General features: G+C 35.2%; 1 protein-coding gene across 2 annotated transcripts in view; it reads right to left on the reverse strand.

Annotated features, from left to right (window-relative positions):
- Positions 1-2,207: 2,207 nt before the first annotated feature.
- Positions 2,208-18,089, reverse strand: part of TM9SF2 (transmembrane 9 superfamily member 2) — a 60,203-nt gene continuing 44,321 nt past the window's right edge. For both annotated transcript variants that reach the window (XM_012751984.3, XM_076009310.1), the window contains exons 12-17: positions 17,341-17,398; positions 13,442-13,601; positions 11,563-11,714; positions 10,344-10,455; positions 6,315-6,486; positions 2,208-2,908 (exon numbers count right to left, since the gene is read on the reverse strand). In XM_012751984.3, coding sequence (XP_012607438.1) covers positions 2,841-2,908; positions 6,315-6,486; positions 10,344-10,455; positions 11,563-11,714; positions 13,442-13,601; positions 17,341-17,398 — 722 coding nt within the window. In that variant the 3' untranslated portion in view covers positions 2,208-2,840. The remainder of the gene's footprint in view (positions 2,909-6,314; positions 6,487-10,343; positions 10,456-11,562; positions 11,715-13,441; positions 13,602-17,340; positions 17,399-18,089) is intronic.

The following is an 18,089-nucleotide window of genomic DNA, read 5'->3' on the forward strand; positions in this document are numbered from 1 at the left end:
ACCTGGTGAAATCAGGGCTGGAAAAGGTGATTCATTATGTGGGCACTGGAGACGTCAGCAACATTTCCAGGAGAATCTGAGGCAAGTGAGAACCAGGATGGCAAAGATGGGCCATCTCTGGGAAGGAAGGGGGAAAAGAGGCAGAGATGGGTCAAAGGTTTTGTTTTTGAAACCTAGCAGCAAGTTGGGATATATTTACACACAAAGCAAGGAGAGGCAGGGTTCAACACAGAGGATGGAAAATGGAGGAACCAGCCTTGAACAGATAGGAAGAAGGCGGGTGAGGATGTAACCAGGTCTGAGATGACAGCACAGCTGGAGAAAGCAAGGGAGACTAGGGCAGTCAGGTGCTGCTGGAAGCTGGGTGACCTTGCTGACAAGCAAACAAGCTCGGACAAAACGCCCTCTTTAAACAGTGCTGAGGACAGCCCAGCAACATAGCCAGATCTCTAGAAATGACCCAGGTGGACAAAAGGAACGAATCTAACATCTCTCCAGCGGGAAAATACTGCAGTTACCTTGTTCCAGGTTCCGGCTCCATGCTCTCTTCCTCACGACTGCTTCTAGCTATGACAGCTCAAGCAAGACTTCTTGGGGCTCGTGGTCGCTCAGGTTTCACAAGGAAACAAGACTGTTTTTGTCCTGGGCTACACTCAAGCTAAGGAGGAGGACCCATGGGTCTAATCAAGCTCTTGGAACTGCCATAAATAGGGCACTGCTTTCCTGGAGACTCCTAATCACAGCTGCCTTCCTAAACAAAGGCGTGGAGGGGGCTGTTTCCCCACTGCCCTCCTCGCCTTCCTTGTCACTGTCTCCTACCTTTGCTTTCCTCCCTCTTGTCTCTGTTGTTTAAGTGTGAAATACAGTTACTTCAAAGTACAAAGAAAAGGTTATACTGAAACAATTAGTTGACTGTTTTCAATTACTAAGCTAATTGTTCACTGAAGGGAAAATAAAATCAAAGAAACTTAACGCTGACCAATAAAACTAATCTGGTGTCTGAAGCGGAATTAAAAAAAAACCAAACCTGTTTAGTTAACCACCTATTTCAACAGCACCTTCAGACAATTAGTTGGCCCTCCACAACTGCAGGTTCTGCATCTGCAGAGTTCACCAACAGCACACCAAAAATATTCAGAAGTAAATAAAAATACAATAAAAATAATACAAATAAAAATATAGTATAACTATTTGCATAGCATTTACATCGAATTAGGTATTGTAAGTCATCTCGAGAAATGGGTATGGGAGGATGTGCATGGGTTACCTGCAAATACTTTGCCACTTTATGTCAGGGAATTGGGCATCCATGGATTTTGGTATCCGCAGGGGTCCTGGAACCAATCTACCATGGATACCAAGGGATGACTGTACCTATAAAAATGAAATACATTACGAGAGATATATGAAATAAACTTAAAAGAAACTCTTCTATCATAAATCCTTTATGAGAGAGGTTAAAAATGACTACAGCTCCTCTTTCATTCTTTAAAACCAATAAGCTAGTTTTTGTAAAAAAGGATGGCAACATAAAATTAATCAGTAAGAAAGAACCCAGCAACATTATATAAGTGACAACTAGTAATTTTAGTTGTAAGTTTAATGACAGTATCTGATTTGCTCTCATAAGCAAGCAGTGAGCCCCTAAAATACAAATGAAAATTCTCATAAACAGATTGATGCCTCCGAAATCATCCCACATTTCTATATTCCACATAAATGAATTTCAATTAGTCAGATGAATGTGAAGGAGAAATAGTGCATTTCTTAACTCCAAGAAGTAAAATTGTTTGTGAAATCTAAGTTAAAAATAATGAAAACCTAAAGATGACTTGATAATCATTGCTAAGATATAGATCATAAAACTTGATTTTTAAAAAAATTAAAAATACTGTATTTTGAAAAACAAGTCAAAAATAGAAGCTTCTTAATGACAATGTAGTAAGGCCCACCTTAAATACTAGACTTATACATAATTCATCTGACTAGGTATGCATGATCACAATTTTCATTATTGCCTCACAGTGACATTTTAGACAAAGTCCCAAAGAGTGAAATTTCATTTAAATCAAAACTCAGAAAGTGTTACATTAACAAAATTCAGTAAAATCTGATAAAATAGTATAAATCATTTTAAAACACCCTTGGTAAATAGATTTGTATTTACAGAATCTCCATGAATATATAACAGGTAATGATGCAATGAAGACGTTTTTACAATATTTATTAAGATAACAAATTTATAAATTGAAAGACTCAGAGGCACATAGTTTAAAAGGCCAATACCATGGGAATAATGAAGTCAACACAGAAAAGTAGAAGATATGAACAGTTACAACCAATACAAGATCTTTTTTAAAAGCCACATTCCCCCAGTGAACACATCATAGGAATCATCCTTCAAAATTACCATGATAAAAAGTTATTTCCTTCAAAGAAAAATAATTCTTTCCACCTACCGAGCCTAGAAAATCCTATTTACAATGAACTGTCCTGCATTTCATCAGTATTATTTAACATGGCCTCTTCTACTCTGCCATTAGAAGTATGGAAAATTTTATAGCTATTGTATTTACAAATGCACATAATATTTAAATTTGCTCTTCATTGAGCACAACTGAATATATACTTAATCAAATCACAATACAAATGCTTTATAGTGTTGAAGACATTTTGTGGGGAAAGGTGTATGGGAAGAGGTGTATTTAGAATTATGTTGTTTCTGAAGGATTACTAGGCCAATAAGTCTGATAAAACTCAAGGTAGTCACAAAAACAGGTCTTTGTTGATGAAGAATTTAATTTATTTCTGTTTTAACTGGACACACTGGGCTTCTTCAGTCAGTCAACCTTCACCACACTGTATATTTTGGTAACAAACCAAAAGCATGCAAAGAAGCCAATTGTTCCTATAAAAGAAAAAATAAAAATAAACATTTTTTCAAAGGAAGTTTCATAATTTACACAAAAATACAGACTTAAAATGACTAGTTTCTTTAAAAAGTCACATTAACTATAAACTATTACCTACTAGGAATATACTACAGATCCATGAGCTCTTCTGAAAAATGTACAACCACCTCAAATCAAATTTCAGAAACTGATGGAATTTTTTATACTACAGGATGGGCCTAAGCTTTCTGTAACACATATTATTTTCCTTACTACATAGAAAAGACTGAAATTAAAAACGAAAAGGATGCCAATGGTCCTTTCTCACTGAACATATTTTATAACAAAAAGGGAAACCCCTACTGAAATTTTTTCAAGGTATCATGATATGAATACTTTAAATTGAATATCAGACTCAGAATAAATGGGGATATTTTTAAAATAAGAGTTATTGAAAGTTATCAGTTTTCAAAGAATTATAACAAAATAATTCAAAAGTTTTTACGAAATGTTAAAAGTGACATAATTAGGGTAATAACAAAAATGTATCCCAGCTAAAAACGAGAGGCACCACAGTATGAGAGAACAGAGCAGCTCTGTCATGGACTATGTATATATCATCCTTGGACAAGCTGACTGACGTGTCCAAATCCATTTCTTTATCTTCTTACACATGAATAAATTTATCTGCCCTAGTTGCCTCCATAAACTATTTTGTAGAGTGAATGAGATAATTCATAAAAACAAAAAGTATACCTTGATTTTTAGGTATCTTCACCAATCTAGATTCCAAAGAATTTGAATGCTAGATGGGGGACACTATTTCAGTGTGACAAAAATGAGACTTAAAGGGGTTAAGTGACTGTCTCATGGTCACATAGCTGGTAAGCATGGCCAGAACTCAAATTCATTTTTTCTGACTTCAAGTGTAGTACTCCTTTAAATTATATCATGCTTAGATTTACTAAACATAAATTCAGACACCCTGTTTTGCAAAAGAATATATGCTAAATTGTGAAATTTCCTAACATAGTTAAACTGAGGCATGCCACTTTTTCAGGATTATCCCCTGAGAAATATTCAATGGGTAGGGGTACAGAGGCATACAGACGGGGATATACATACCCCTTGTATAAGTTTTATATTTAAAGTTCCAACAGTTTTCACTACTGTTTTTAATACAATACACAGAAAAAGCATTAAAAGATATTTTCTAAATCCAGAGACTATATGTGCAATATTATCATGGGAAGTTACAAACATTATTATATTTATTCTTACACTGTATTAATACATGTACTGAGGACCTACTACATGGAAGGTACTATGTATATTTTGGAAGGCATACAAAATATACCTTTTAGATATTCAAAAGGGTCATTTTTAAGGCATGGGAAAAAGTTGGAGTCAATTTCAGAAAAGCAATAACAAAAACAAAAGTCTATTTAAATAACCTGCTTATTTGCATGAATTTCAAGATGACAGGAGATATTTTAAGATGAGAAAAACATTTTATCACTATTCAGGCAGCAACTCTAAGTTTACTTTATGTTGTTGTTAATACAGGGTGTTAGGGCATCTTTTCTTATGTGACAGAGTAATTATTTTTGTTTTGTAAAATGGATTGACTTAAATAAAATGGTGCTGGTTTGGAGTTCTGAAGCAAATACAGACATACTCCGTATTAGAGAAATGCAAGGCATTTAAAGGGCTCGCTACTCCCTCATACAGAACCCCATCCACAAAATGAAATACACTAAAAGTTATTGGCTTAACTAGCTGATTCAATCTGATGTGGCTCCAGAATTCAGACTGCAAATTTGCTTAACTCTGGATTAATGAAAATATAATACATTAAAAATCAAAAACAATAAAATTTAGGAGATGGTTAAGCTATCATTTTATTTATCATATGTCTGGAAAAACAACAGATATTCACTATGATCATTTTAGGTGTGTAAGCAAGGGACAAATTATTCTACATATGCATTTGTGGACACACAGATATAGAGACACAAAACCAGCAATTCCTGTCTCATAGGCCACTGCTGTTTTACAGACCATTAAGATTTATTGCTGTGGCCCTAATCTATCATACAGTACTAGGATATGCACCCCATGTCTGATCAATGACCTGGAATACAGGATTGATGTAAGTGCCTGAAGCCTGCTATATATACCCTGACACAGCAGCAGGGGCACTTCAAAACCCTAGCTCAGGCTGGGTGCCGTGGCTCACGCCTGTAATCCTAGCACTCTGGGAGGCCAAGGCGGGTGGATTGCTCGAGGTCAGGAGTTTGAAACCAGCCTGAGCAAGAGTGAGACCCTGTCTCTACTATAAATAGAAAGAAATTAATTGGCCAACTAATAGATACAGAAAAAATCAGCCGGGCATGGTGGCACATGCCTGTAGTCCCAGCTACTCGGGAGGCTGAGGGAGAAGGACTGCTTGAGCCCAGGAGTTTGAGGTTGCTGTGAGCCAGGCTGACGCCACAGCACTCACTCTAGCCTGGGCAACAAAGCGAGACTCTGTCTCAAAAAAACAAAACAAAACAAAACAAAAAAAACCCTAGCTCACACTCTGAAATGTTAACAGATGAGTAAAAAGTAGAATGGTTTTAATTAAAAATTTTTTTTTTCCATTTTTGGATCCCATATTTTCTCATATAACATGCAAGACAATCAGATAATGTCATCTTTTGTGTGTCTTAAAAAAAAAAAAAGACAATCAGATAAAATGTTAGATGCATATTTTGTGCAATATTACTTTTTATGATGAAGAAAGGTCCCATTATTTTCTTTTTTCAGTTAAGTCACTCACTCCACAAATGTTTACCAAGTACCCACAGGGCTCTGAGATACAGAAAACTTTTATCTAGTTGGATGGAGAAGATATATATACATATAAAATAAATACCAATACAATATACAATATAACCCATTAGGTACTTGGATTTTAAAGCAGAGATAGAAACTTCTAATTTAAAACTTCTAGAATAAGAAGTATCCTATTATTATCTTTTCTTGCTATCACCTACCCTCAGCCTCATCTTGATTTTACCTCCCCAATCTCTACTTTCTCCTAACTCATAGTGCATAGCTTTTTACCCTATTTCTGAAGTGGGTGAAAGACAGACTATGTTACTTCTGAGAGGTTAACAGAAGAAAACTATGAGAGGTACTGGCCTAGGAGAACCTGTACTTTCAGCACAACCATGAACCTTGTTTAGTCTTCTTCCCTTAGCTTCTGTTTTATCACCTTTATGCAACTCACAGGTGGGCAGACCAAACTATGCTTAGTTATGCTGGGGACTAAATACAGGAGCACTGAACAGAAGGCTTTATGGGTTTTGTAAAAGGCAAATATTTATAAATTATTTGTCAAAGACAGACTAAAAATAATCATTTTAATTCTATTTTTACCTGTAAAAAGAAAGAAGATCAAAACCATTATCATGGTATAACCAAAGTACAGAATTGTACTTGCTGTTCCTGTGATTTGCAGTTTTGAAAAGAAATAGTGTATTGCATATATTAAGAAATAAACTGCAGTAAAGCCGCTGGTAAGGAATGAACGCCATTGCCAATGATAATCCTACATAGAAAAGAAAAAAAGAACAAGAATTACTTTCTAATTGATAGTTAACATACAGCTGAATAAAGTTACAAAGCAAACATAATTAAGTGAAATAGGCTTTGCCCATTTCCCTCCTTACTGAAAGTGCTAAGAAGCACCCTCTATCTTTGGTGGAGCTACTAAAGGATTAGCTAAAAATGTTGTGGAGAAAGCTTAAATTGTTTATGAATAATAAAGCATTAGACTGTATTTCAAAATTTATGCTTCCCAAAGAAAAGCAATGTACAAATGGCTTACTCCTTACTTACATGGTTCAACATTAATATTACTCATATTAAAGTCTAGTCAACTCTAAATTAGGAAGATTATTGTATTAAGGCCTGGTTGAAATCCATTTTCAGTTATTACTAACATAATTTAAACAAGGCAGGTTATTAAAACAGCTCTTCTTTCTTTTAAGTAAAGTGCCTTATAGCTTAGCAGAAGATTTTTTAAAGTTTTAAAGATTTCACTATTTCTTTTCCCTTTTGGAATATGTGAAAAATAAATATATTTAGAAAGCAAACCAAGATTAGAAAATCTTAAAGAATACACACACACACAAAACTATAATAGCTAATCAATGAATTCAGTAAAGTTGTAGGGTACAAGATCAATATATGAAAATCTGTTGTATGTTTACACACCAGCAATGAATAATCTCAAAAGGAAATTAAAAAACAATTCCACTTACAATAGCATCCAAAAGAATAAAATACCTAGAAATAAATTCAACCAAGGAGTTCATGGAAGACTTACAAAATGGAAATATAAAACATTGCTGAAAGAAATGACAAAAGACCTAATCAAATGGAAAGATACCCAATGTTCATGTGTTGGAAAACTTAATACTGTTAAGATGGCAATAGTCTTTCAAAGTGATTTACAAATTCAATGTAATCTGTATAAAAATTCAAATGATTGTTTTTGCAGAAACGGAAAAGTTAATCCACAAATTTACATGTAAGTGCAAGGGGCCTCAAATAGCTAAAATAATCTTTAAAAAGAACAAAATAGAAGGACTCATACATCTTGATTTCAACATTTACTACAAAGCTATAGTAATCAAAATAGTGTGGGTACTGGCATAGGATAGCATACAGATCACTGGAACAGAATTGAGAATCCAGAAATATACTCACACATCTATGGTCAATTGATTTTTTTTTTTTAATCAGGGTCTTGCTTTGTTGCCTGGGATTGACTGTAATAGTGTCATCATAGCTCACTGCAACCTCAAATCCTGGGCTCCAGTAATCCTCTTGCTTTAGCCTCCCAAGTAGCTGGGACTACAGGTGCATGCCACCGCACCTGGCTAATTTTTTTTTTCCTGTAGAGACGATGGGGTCTCACTTTTGCTCAGGCTGGTCTCAAACTCCTGACCTCAAGTGATTCTCCCGCCTCAGCCTCCCAGAGTGCTAGGATTACAGGCGTGAGCCACTGTGTCTGGCCATCAATTAATTTTTGATAAGGTTGCCAAGACCATTAAGTGAGGTTCAAAAGAACAGCCTCTTCAACAAATGGTGCTGGAACAACTGGATATTCACATGTAAAAGAATAAAGCTGGACCACTACCTTACACAATATACAAAAATTAACTCAAAATGTTATCAACCTAAAAATATGAGCTCAAACTATAAAACTTAGAAGAAAACACAGGGGCAAATCTTCATAACCTTGAATTTGGCAATGATTCTTAGACATGACACCAAAAGCAATAGTAACAGAAGAAAAATGGGTAAATTTGACTTCATCGAAATTTAAAACCTTTGTGCAAAGGGCATTATCAAGAAAGTGAAAAGAACTTACAGAATAGGAGAAAATATCTGCACATTATAATCTGATAAAGGTCTAGAATCTAGAATATATAACAACAAAAAGACAAACAACCCAATTTAAAAATGGTAAAGGATCTGAATAGACATTTCTCTAAAGAAGATACACAAATGGTCAACAAACACAAAGATGCTCAATATCATCAGTTACTGGGGAAATGCAAATCAAAATCAGAATAAGATACCACTTTACACCCACCAGGACAGCTATAATTTTAAAAAATGGAAAATAAGAATTGGCAAGGATGTGCAGAAACTGGAACCTTTGTATATTTCTGGTGGAAATGTAAAACGGTGCAGCCAGAAAACAGTTTGGTGGTTCCTCAAAAAATGAAACAGGGCTCACGCCTGTAATCCTAGCACTCTGGGAGGCCAAGGTGGGAGGATTGTTTGAGCTCAGGAGTTTGAGACCAGCCTGAGCAAGAGCAAGACCCCCATCTCTACTAAAAAAATAGAAAGAAATTAGCTGGGCATGGTGGCGCATGCCTACAGTCCCAGCTACTCCGGAGGCTAAGGCAGTAGGATTTCTTGAGCCCAGGAGTTTGAGGTTGCTGTGAGCTAGGCTGACACCACGGCACTATCTGGGAAACAGAGTGAGACTTTATCTCAAAAAAAAAAAAAAAAAAAAAGAAGGAACAGAACTACCATATGACCCAGCGATTCCACTCCTAGGTGTATACCCTAAAGAACTGAAAACATTTACTCAAATACTTGTACACAAATGTTCACAGCAGCCAAAAAGTGGAAACAGCCCAAATGTCCATCAATGGATAAATGAATAAACAAATTGTGATATATCTATACAATGGAATATTATTCTGCTATAAAAAGGAATGGAGTACTATTGACATGTTAGAATGTGGATGAACCTTGAAAACATTATGCCAAGTGAAAGAAGCCAGACACAAAAGGTCATACATTACATTATTCCATTTATACAAAATGTCCAAAATAGGCAAATCTATAGAGACAGAAAGCAGAGCAGTGGTTGCTAGTCTGTGAGAAGAGTGAAATGGGGAGTAACTACTTTAATTAGGGGTGATGAAAATATTTTGGAACTAGACAGAAGTAGTGTTAGTACAACATTGTAAATGTACTAAGTGCCATTGAATTGTTCACATTAAAATGGTTTATTTTATGCTCTGTAAATTTATAGTCAATTTTTTAAAAAAAATCATACTAAGTTTAAGTTAGATTTTATCTCCTATACTAGAAAATAATATAAAAGAAAGCATTTAATACAATCTAAATTTTTTTTGTTTGTTTTGGAGACAGAGTCTCACTTTGTTGCCCAGGCTAGAGTGAGTGCCGTGGCATCAGCCTAGCTCACAGCAACCCCAAACTCCTGGGCTTAGGCGATCCTCCTGTCTCAGCCTCCCAAGTAGCTGGGACTATAGGCATGTGCCACCATGACCGGCTAACTTTTTTCTATATATATTTTAGTTGGCCAATTAATTTCTTTCTATTTATAGTAGAGACGGGGTCTCGCTCTTGCTCAGGCTGTTTTTGAACTCTTGACGTCGAGCAATCCGCCCACCTCGGCCTCCCAGAGTGCTAGGATTACAGGCATGAGCCACCATGCCCGGCCTACAATCTAAATTTTTAAAGATCAATTTTAGTTATTACATAAGGATGGCTATCATTTTGGCATTGTCATGTAACTTATTAAATATAATTAGAGAAACTTTTAAAATATAATTAGAGAAACTTTCAAAAATGAATTTTCTCATTAGTTTATTAAATTTCCAGTCTAGAAATATATTGTAAAAAGAACACTGATTTTTAAGTCAAACAGTTAAGCTCTAACCAAATATAGTGAATAGTGAATATATCTTAATTCAAACCTAAAGAGGGCTACATTTGATTTAGGAATACAGGCGAAGTTCTATCATAATAAACACATATCTACAGAAATTATTTCAATTTAATGTATTTAAATTGCAATACGCCAAAGTTATAAATACTGTCTAAAAGTTAATATAAATGAACACTAATACATACCTCCGCACATAGATGGAAATAGCAAAGAAGTATAGTTGCTTCAGAACATGTAATAACCAAAATTATAAACACTAGAAATAGGAAGCCAAACATGTAATACATCTGGTGAGACCTATAATCAAACATATCAAGAGGAAGCTGTAAATATTTTCTCTTTAATACAACACATGACACAATCTTTTCTTTTTCTCATACTAAAAGTCTTGTTTTTTCTCTCAACTAACCAAACGACAAAACTTCAAAAGTGTGGATGGTGACTGGGTTTGGGGGCAGGGGTGAGAGTGAAAAAACATGGCAATGTTTTTGGTCATTACCTTCCTGCTCAGAACCTGAAACTTCTATTTGATCAAACATGGTTAGGCTACTTGTCTACAGGAGAGTCAGACATATTTGATTAAAACTTAATGAAAAGGCAGAGCTAAACTAAGAAAAGATTACATTTGGTATATAAGGTTCCTCATCACATATGATAAAATCCGATGAATTTGAAAAATTACTGTAATGATCAGGAGGGAAAGATGTTTTAATCAATAAAAAGCTCATATTTAGTTCTAATTTTGGTACTTTCTGTGACATATGTCAATGTGATCAAATGGCAATCATAATATGCTATTATTACTAGTATACTATTATATAAGTATACTATTACACTATTACATAATAGAGTGGCTCAATATTATTATTACCACTATGAGTTTTTATATGTAAACAAGAAATTAGATAATGAAGGCATCTGGGGATCGCCAAGGACTTTGAAAGTCATCTAGATCAACACCCTTATCTAATCCCCCTCCAACAAGTGATCAGAGAATCTTCTCTCTGGAGTAGCACAGATGAATTACTAAGAACACAGGGTTGGAGAGACTTAGGTTTACTTTCTGTCGCATGGCAGTTGTGTGACTCAGGCACACTATTCACCCTCCAAAGCCTCATCTTTGTCTCTGTAAAATGGGGATAATACCTCATAAAGTTGTGAGAATTAAGTAACAGTAAGAATAAGCCTTCATTTAATAAGAATAAGCCTTTTATTTGCTGTTATCACTATTATTCTTTTTCCCCACATAGAAAAAAATAAAATAACCTTTGGTTCTTAAGATTTCTGGCTATTGGAGAACTGCTTACCTTTTTTAAGATAAATATAGTAATCCATATTAACAAACAAAAATCGAGTATTACATATGCTGGTAATGAGAATAAGAGGACTTTGTCCTTAGCTTACCAAATACTATTCAAAATGAAGAAAAGCTGTATAAAGATGCAGCCAAAGGGCAAAATCCCTCCCATGATAATACCAGGCAAGGGCTTTGTATAGAATGACTGTTCCGGAATCTGACGTGGAATCTGATTTGTTCGAACCGGGTGTTCAATGGCCTTTAAGAAATAAAGAAAGAAAGGATTCATAATTATATATCTATTTTAAAAATTCTTCTCTGTACAAGATTAGCCTGCTTTATTTCAGCTTCCATGCTGACACTAATAGCAACAAAAGTCTACTTAAGTCATCAAACTGAAATTTGTATTTAGAGGCAAAGAAACAGACACTATAGGTACAATACTCAGTCTGTCTACTAGAATGAGTCAACACTGCCTCCAGCAGCTATCCATTGACTAATGGCTTTAGACAAAGTAGGAAATACACAGGCAATAAGTACTTGGAAAATAACAGTTAATAAAACAGTACAGTTAGGTTCTTGATTTTAATTATATACTTCCTGTAAGAAATCAGCTGGTTCTAAAATTTTTGCCTATGTATTTTTACTTAGAGGTGGGCAATGTCATCTTTATTAAAATTGCTCAATTTTAACAAGATTTAAGAACATGAAGATGACAATGAATGGCTATATAAAGCTTTATGACCACAAGGAGCTGGTGATGTCCTCAATTGACCCTTTCACAATACACTACATAGTGGTATAAAAATAACTGGAACATAAAGCCCCCCAAACACACCTTCATGAGGGGGGAAAGGGTACAGATGCAGAAATTCATCTTCTTGCAAAAAAATTCAAAAATATCCTTCTATACTATAGTTTCCGTAATAAATCAAAATTTAAAACTTGGTATTTTCATTTAGACAATACTTCTGTAGTCTACTTTATGTGTAGATATACATGCCCACAGGCAGATAATCATTATATCATTCTTCAATACTTATATTTTTAACCAGTATGTTTTTGGAATTTTAAGTGCTTATTTAATCTATGTAATTAAAAAACTCAAACCCTGTCAGTTTATTATTTATGACATAATAGATTTTAAATCATAAATTAAACAAAATGGCAAAGAAGTGAAAAATCCTTTCGTAGCCTGGCATGACTACAAAAGTACAGAGGTGACAATGACATAGTGCCAGCTCTGCCAGAGCATGCCAGGTCCTGCTCACCAGCGTGCTAGCATGTGGCATTTCTTTTAACCCCAAGGACTTGACCCTTCCATAGAAGAGCAGGGCTACTGAGTGGAGTTAAGAGAAGGATGCTGATGAGACAGAAGAATAAATTCTCATTTTCCTCTTAGCCTGAGTGCAGAAGGGGGCAGAAGTGGAGAAAGGAAGACTAGAAGGTGGGAGAGCAAAAGGGAGGAAGGACTGAACCTTCATTATAATCTTCCATCAAATCAAATATTAGCAGGGAAACACACAAAATTTATTTCAAAGCTATGTCTCAAAAACATTTATTACTCTTACCCTGCACTCACTTTTCTTACAGCTTCATTTCCTAACCCATCCTCTTTGCTTACTTACTTAAGCATTGTGTACTAGAAACGCTTATTGCTAAGGAAAAAAAATGTAGACTTTTTTTAGGTTAAAAAAAGTAATAACATATATTTAATGCCAAAAATTTATTTTCATTAGTTTATATCAGCATTTCTTTCTCATTAAATCTATATTAGTTTCCATTTATTTAAAAAAAATTTGAAATCTAAGTTTACATCTGTAACCACCTCTCTACCACATTCCTAAATACTACTTAAGAATTTTCAATGAAATATGGATCCTACAGGACAAGTCTATATCTGTTATATATTTTTATGATATATTTCAAGGTAGCCAATTTCCACAGCTAAAATTTATGTGAATAAGTTAAGAACTATAAACTTACATTTTTCTTAAAACCAAAGTATGCACCAATAAATGTCAGAGGCACAGATATGCAAAACCAAAGGGCCAATATGGCGACCAATGTTCCAAAAGGAATAGCTGCTGAAGATCCTTCTCCCCAGAGGATCAGATTCATTATAAAGAAGTCCGCAAATACAATTCTGAAAGATACAACAGGCTTTTGGGTAAAACCAGAGTTAGAAGCAAAATGATATTTAACAATATGCAATTAATATTATAACTTCTGTTTCTAAGATATATAAAAAGAAGTGGAATTGCTGAGTCACAGGATACATGAATTTAAAACTTTACTAGAAACTGCCAAATTGCTGTTTAGATTGGTTTTGCCTAACTTAAACTTATACTAGGAGCTTACGAAAGTTACCTTGTCATATGTTTTCAGTATATTTAGAATTATTGTTTCAACTTGTATTTCCTACTGAAAATCGCAGCAAGCATCTTATGTTTGTTGACTTTATAGGTTTTACCTTTCATGATGTGCTGGTTACCTTCACTGTTCATTTTTCACTTGAGTTGCATGCCTTGCCAAGTCATACATATGAGTTGTTTATATACTCTAGTATTATTAATTCCTTGTTAAATGTCTTGTTCTCCCAGTCTGTAGCTTTTTCGGAACCCAAACATCTGAATGTGTGTAACTAATTTCCTTTCAGTCTTTCTTCTGAGTACATTTTAAAAAACATGGCTGTAATTGCACAATAATCACTTCTTATCCCACACAGTTTTTAAATGTGTCAATGTTTTTCCTTTATTCTTTGTGTATTTTAACCACTTCGGTATGGCATTCACCAGCCGCAAAACTTTGCCCACAGCCGGCACTCAGAGTCCGCACGATAGTTTGTGCTGTGCATTGACGACGAATCCTGTTTTGCTCTTGTGTGATGAGGAAAGCTTTAAAGCACTGAAAGCTTGTTTTACTTTACAGGCAGCTTTACTTGTAATGTAAATCAGAAGAGGTAACATATATATATGTTTTCATTATGTTATTTCTAAATGTTCACAATTTTATTTTGATAAATGAAAAATTAGAAAAGTCATATCACGGCTGTGGGCTAAAGTTGATGCCCGGCTGTGCGCCTTCGTATCACGGCTATTGGCTAAAGTCGCAGTGCGTGTTCATCTGTGGCTATCAATATTGTCGACGCTGGTCCCGAAGTGGTTAAGAGAAGAAAGTCTTTCTTAACCTGGCATCATGAAGATGTTCTTTTATATTTTTGTTCAAGAGTTATGCCTGTTACATTTTAGACTTTAACCTACCAAGAACTGATTCTGTGTGTATGAGATAAGAATAGGCCTTTCTCCCTTCATAAAGATAACTGGTTGTCCCAGCATCATTTACCTAACAGCTCCTCTGGCTTGTGATGCCATGACTAGCATGCTTCCATGTATATATACTGCCTGTTTCTATATTCTCCATCCTAGCAGCCAAGGACATTCTCAAACGCTTTCACAATATTTGATCTTTTCATCAAGTAACAAAGTGAAGAATTTGTGTCTCTTACTAGTTAATAATCTTATAGACTTGTCATATGGACCATGCAAACTTTGAGAGGTTATTTAGGGATTGTGTAGAAGAGTCCTCGTCCCGCACAACTACCACTACCATAAAATATTGACTTGGTTATTGTTGGGATTTACCATCCTGGAATATTAGTTGATAATCTAGCCATTTTGCCAAAATCTTTTTATTTGTTCTACAATTTTTATAGTTAAATTTTTTTGGTGTTCTTTGTATACAAATCATGTCACCTATAAATAATATGAAACCTACCTTTTTGGAATATATTCCTTTTTATTTCTATTTCCTGCCTTACTGTGAGTAGAACTTAAGTAACAAGCCATAAAAGTGATTTAATGGGAATGTCTCTAGTGTTTTATTGTCATTAAATGACGTTGGTTTTCAATTAGAGATAAAATTTTTTTAATATAAGGAAATATTATTCTATTATTTTTTTAAAACCTGGAAACAATGCTCAGTATTATCAAATGCCATTTTATTGCATCTGTTGCAATAATTACATGCAGGTGTTTAGTTATATAAAATTGTATGACTAGGTTTCCTGTTATTAAATGATCCTTCTATTCCTAGGTGAACACCAAGTCCCCTAGTCCCGGGAATACTTATGTTCTTAGCACACACGCACTTGCTCTCGAGCTATGCACCTCACCATCCTGCTGGTAAACAACTACTTTTAAGGGTGGGATGAAGACTATAAATCACAAAAGGGTTGATCAGAAACAAAAAGGAGCAGCATAGGATAATTTCTATGAAGCCAAAAAAGGAAGAAGTTTCAAGGAGAAGATAACCTAATGTTAGTAAATATACAAAGGCCTCTGAGACATAGAAAATGGTCTCTAGATTTAAAAATGAGAACAATATTGGTATACTTAGAAGTTTCAGTAAAATGATGGGGAAAAATATGAATTTCATGGGTTTATACTGCAAATGTATGCTGAGAAAATGAGAATAAGAGTGCAGACTATGTTTTCAAGGCATTTTGTTGGGAATAGAAAAGAAATAAGATAGAAATGAGAGGAAGATGCTTATGGGAAGCTCTTTGTAGGACATGGGACATCTAAGCATATTTGTAGGAATAAGAGAAGAACCATATGAGCAGAACATATGGGAAGAGAGCAGTAGAAGAGGTGAGAGATGGGGAGGGGGTGGTTGAAAGGCAAGATTCTGAAGGAAACCACAGGTGACAGTCTTGGTAAAGAGAGCCACTTCTTGAGTTGACAGAGGGAAAGAAGAGAAAGGACATGGCTTGAGAAAAGCATAAAAATGTGAATGGAACATGAGTGGCTGAGAAGGATGTGAATCTTCAATGGAGGTGATAATCAGAGAGAATATTTATCCTAAACAGGTATAAAAATAGCACTGCTATCACACTTTCATTTCTGGCCTACAAATGAAACAGTCCTGGTTTCTAGACTTTATCATCTTTGGCTTTATCGCTGCTGCCTGTTCACAGGCCTATTCTTACCCATCAGAAATTGGGGAGGAAGCAGCTTCTATTTCTAAGACCAGAAGCATATCAGATACTTGAGATAATAAGTGGTCCTCCAGAAAGTCAAGGTTTTTTGTTTTATTTTGATTTTTAGTGGTTTACTTTTTATTTTTTGGTATGTGTTACTCTACACTTAATGGAATAAATTATTAAAAAGAGGCAATACTTTGCATAAAAATGGGAAAATGTATGCTTGCCTGAACTATCTTCAGGTGAGGATCCTTTCTGTGATTAGGTCAGAAGCTTTAAATGTAGCCTTTCATGACAACAGGTCAGACTGACTTCTAGAGACTAAGACTTTTAGGTAAGGATTAAAACATTTCTCATGTCTAAAGGTACTTTTCCTCAGGTAAGACAGGTGGTAATTATTGGGCAAATGTTTATTAAATACTTACTTTTTACTCCTTTTCAAAAATTAAATGTTTTCTTAGGTACATTATGTAGAATCAGAGAGGATTAAAGACTTAAGGGACTGAAAATTTGGGAATAAAATATAACTACACTAAGAAAATAATTATTGGCCGGGCGCGGTGGCTCATGCCTGTAATCCTAGCACTCTGGGAGGCCGAGGCAGGCGGACTGCTTGAGGTCAGGAGTTCAAAACCAGCCTGAGCAAGAGCGAGACCCTGTCTCTACTATAAACAGAAAGAAATTAATTGGCCATCTAATATATATAGAAAAAATTAGCCAGGCATGGTGGTACATGCCTGTAGTCCCAGCTACTTGGGAGGCTGAGGAAGAAGGATTGCTTGAGCCCAGGAGTTTGAGGTTGCTGTGAGCTAGGCTGACGCTACAGCACTCACTCTAGTCTGGGCAACAAAGTAAGACTCTGTCTCAAAAAAAAAAAAAAATTATTAAAAAATTCACTTACCCAGGACAAAGAAATGATGTCAACAAAACATTTGTTTTCCACTTCTCACCTCCAAAAGCTACAGAAGAAAACAAAAGTGGTATAAACACAGACTTTTTCTTTAAAGCAAACCAAATATACATACTCCAAATAGTGCCAAATTGTCAGAGAGCTCTGGGTGCCCGTTCCTAGAAAATGGTACTAGCAAATAATATATGACATGCCCTCATCAAATGAACCAAATCTGAGGCGTACAGCATGGGATTGCCCTCTCTAGAGATTTTTGCTTTAGCATAAAATAAGTTCAACATCAAAAGAGAGTCATCCAGACCAGTTCTTCTTTTCTATTTTTATCTTTCTTAACCACAAAACAAAACAAACCCTTAAATCCTAGGCCAGTATCCATCAGTGGGACTGGATACAGAAAAGGGCACACTGGGGATTCTTGTTTACCTTGTTTCGGTCAGTTTCAGAATTTGTCATAAAACGTGGAACCCTCAAGCCTCACATGCAACACATTTAAATGTCCACTATGGTAGCCTGAATCTTCAGGGTTCCTCTAGCATTGTGCTTTCTGGTGGGAACTGGGGAGATAAGTGGGATCAGGCAACTAAGAAGAGTAGAAGGATTATGGCCATTTGACAGAACATATTTGCTTATAGCTTTTTCACTCTCCTTTGCTCCTCTCTAATTTTTTTCTTTTTTACTTAAAAAAATCAAATACTGAAGGATTTAGAGTAAAAAATGAAAGTATTCCTCTGCTCCTAGTT

Source organism: Microcebus murinus, chromosome 13 (genome assembly GCF_040939455.1).
Source record: "Microcebus murinus isolate Inina chromosome 13, M.murinus_Inina_mat1.0, whole genome shotgun sequence".
Classification (NCBI taxonomy): Eukaryota; Metazoa; Chordata; class Mammalia; order Primates; family Cheirogaleidae; genus Microcebus; species Microcebus murinus.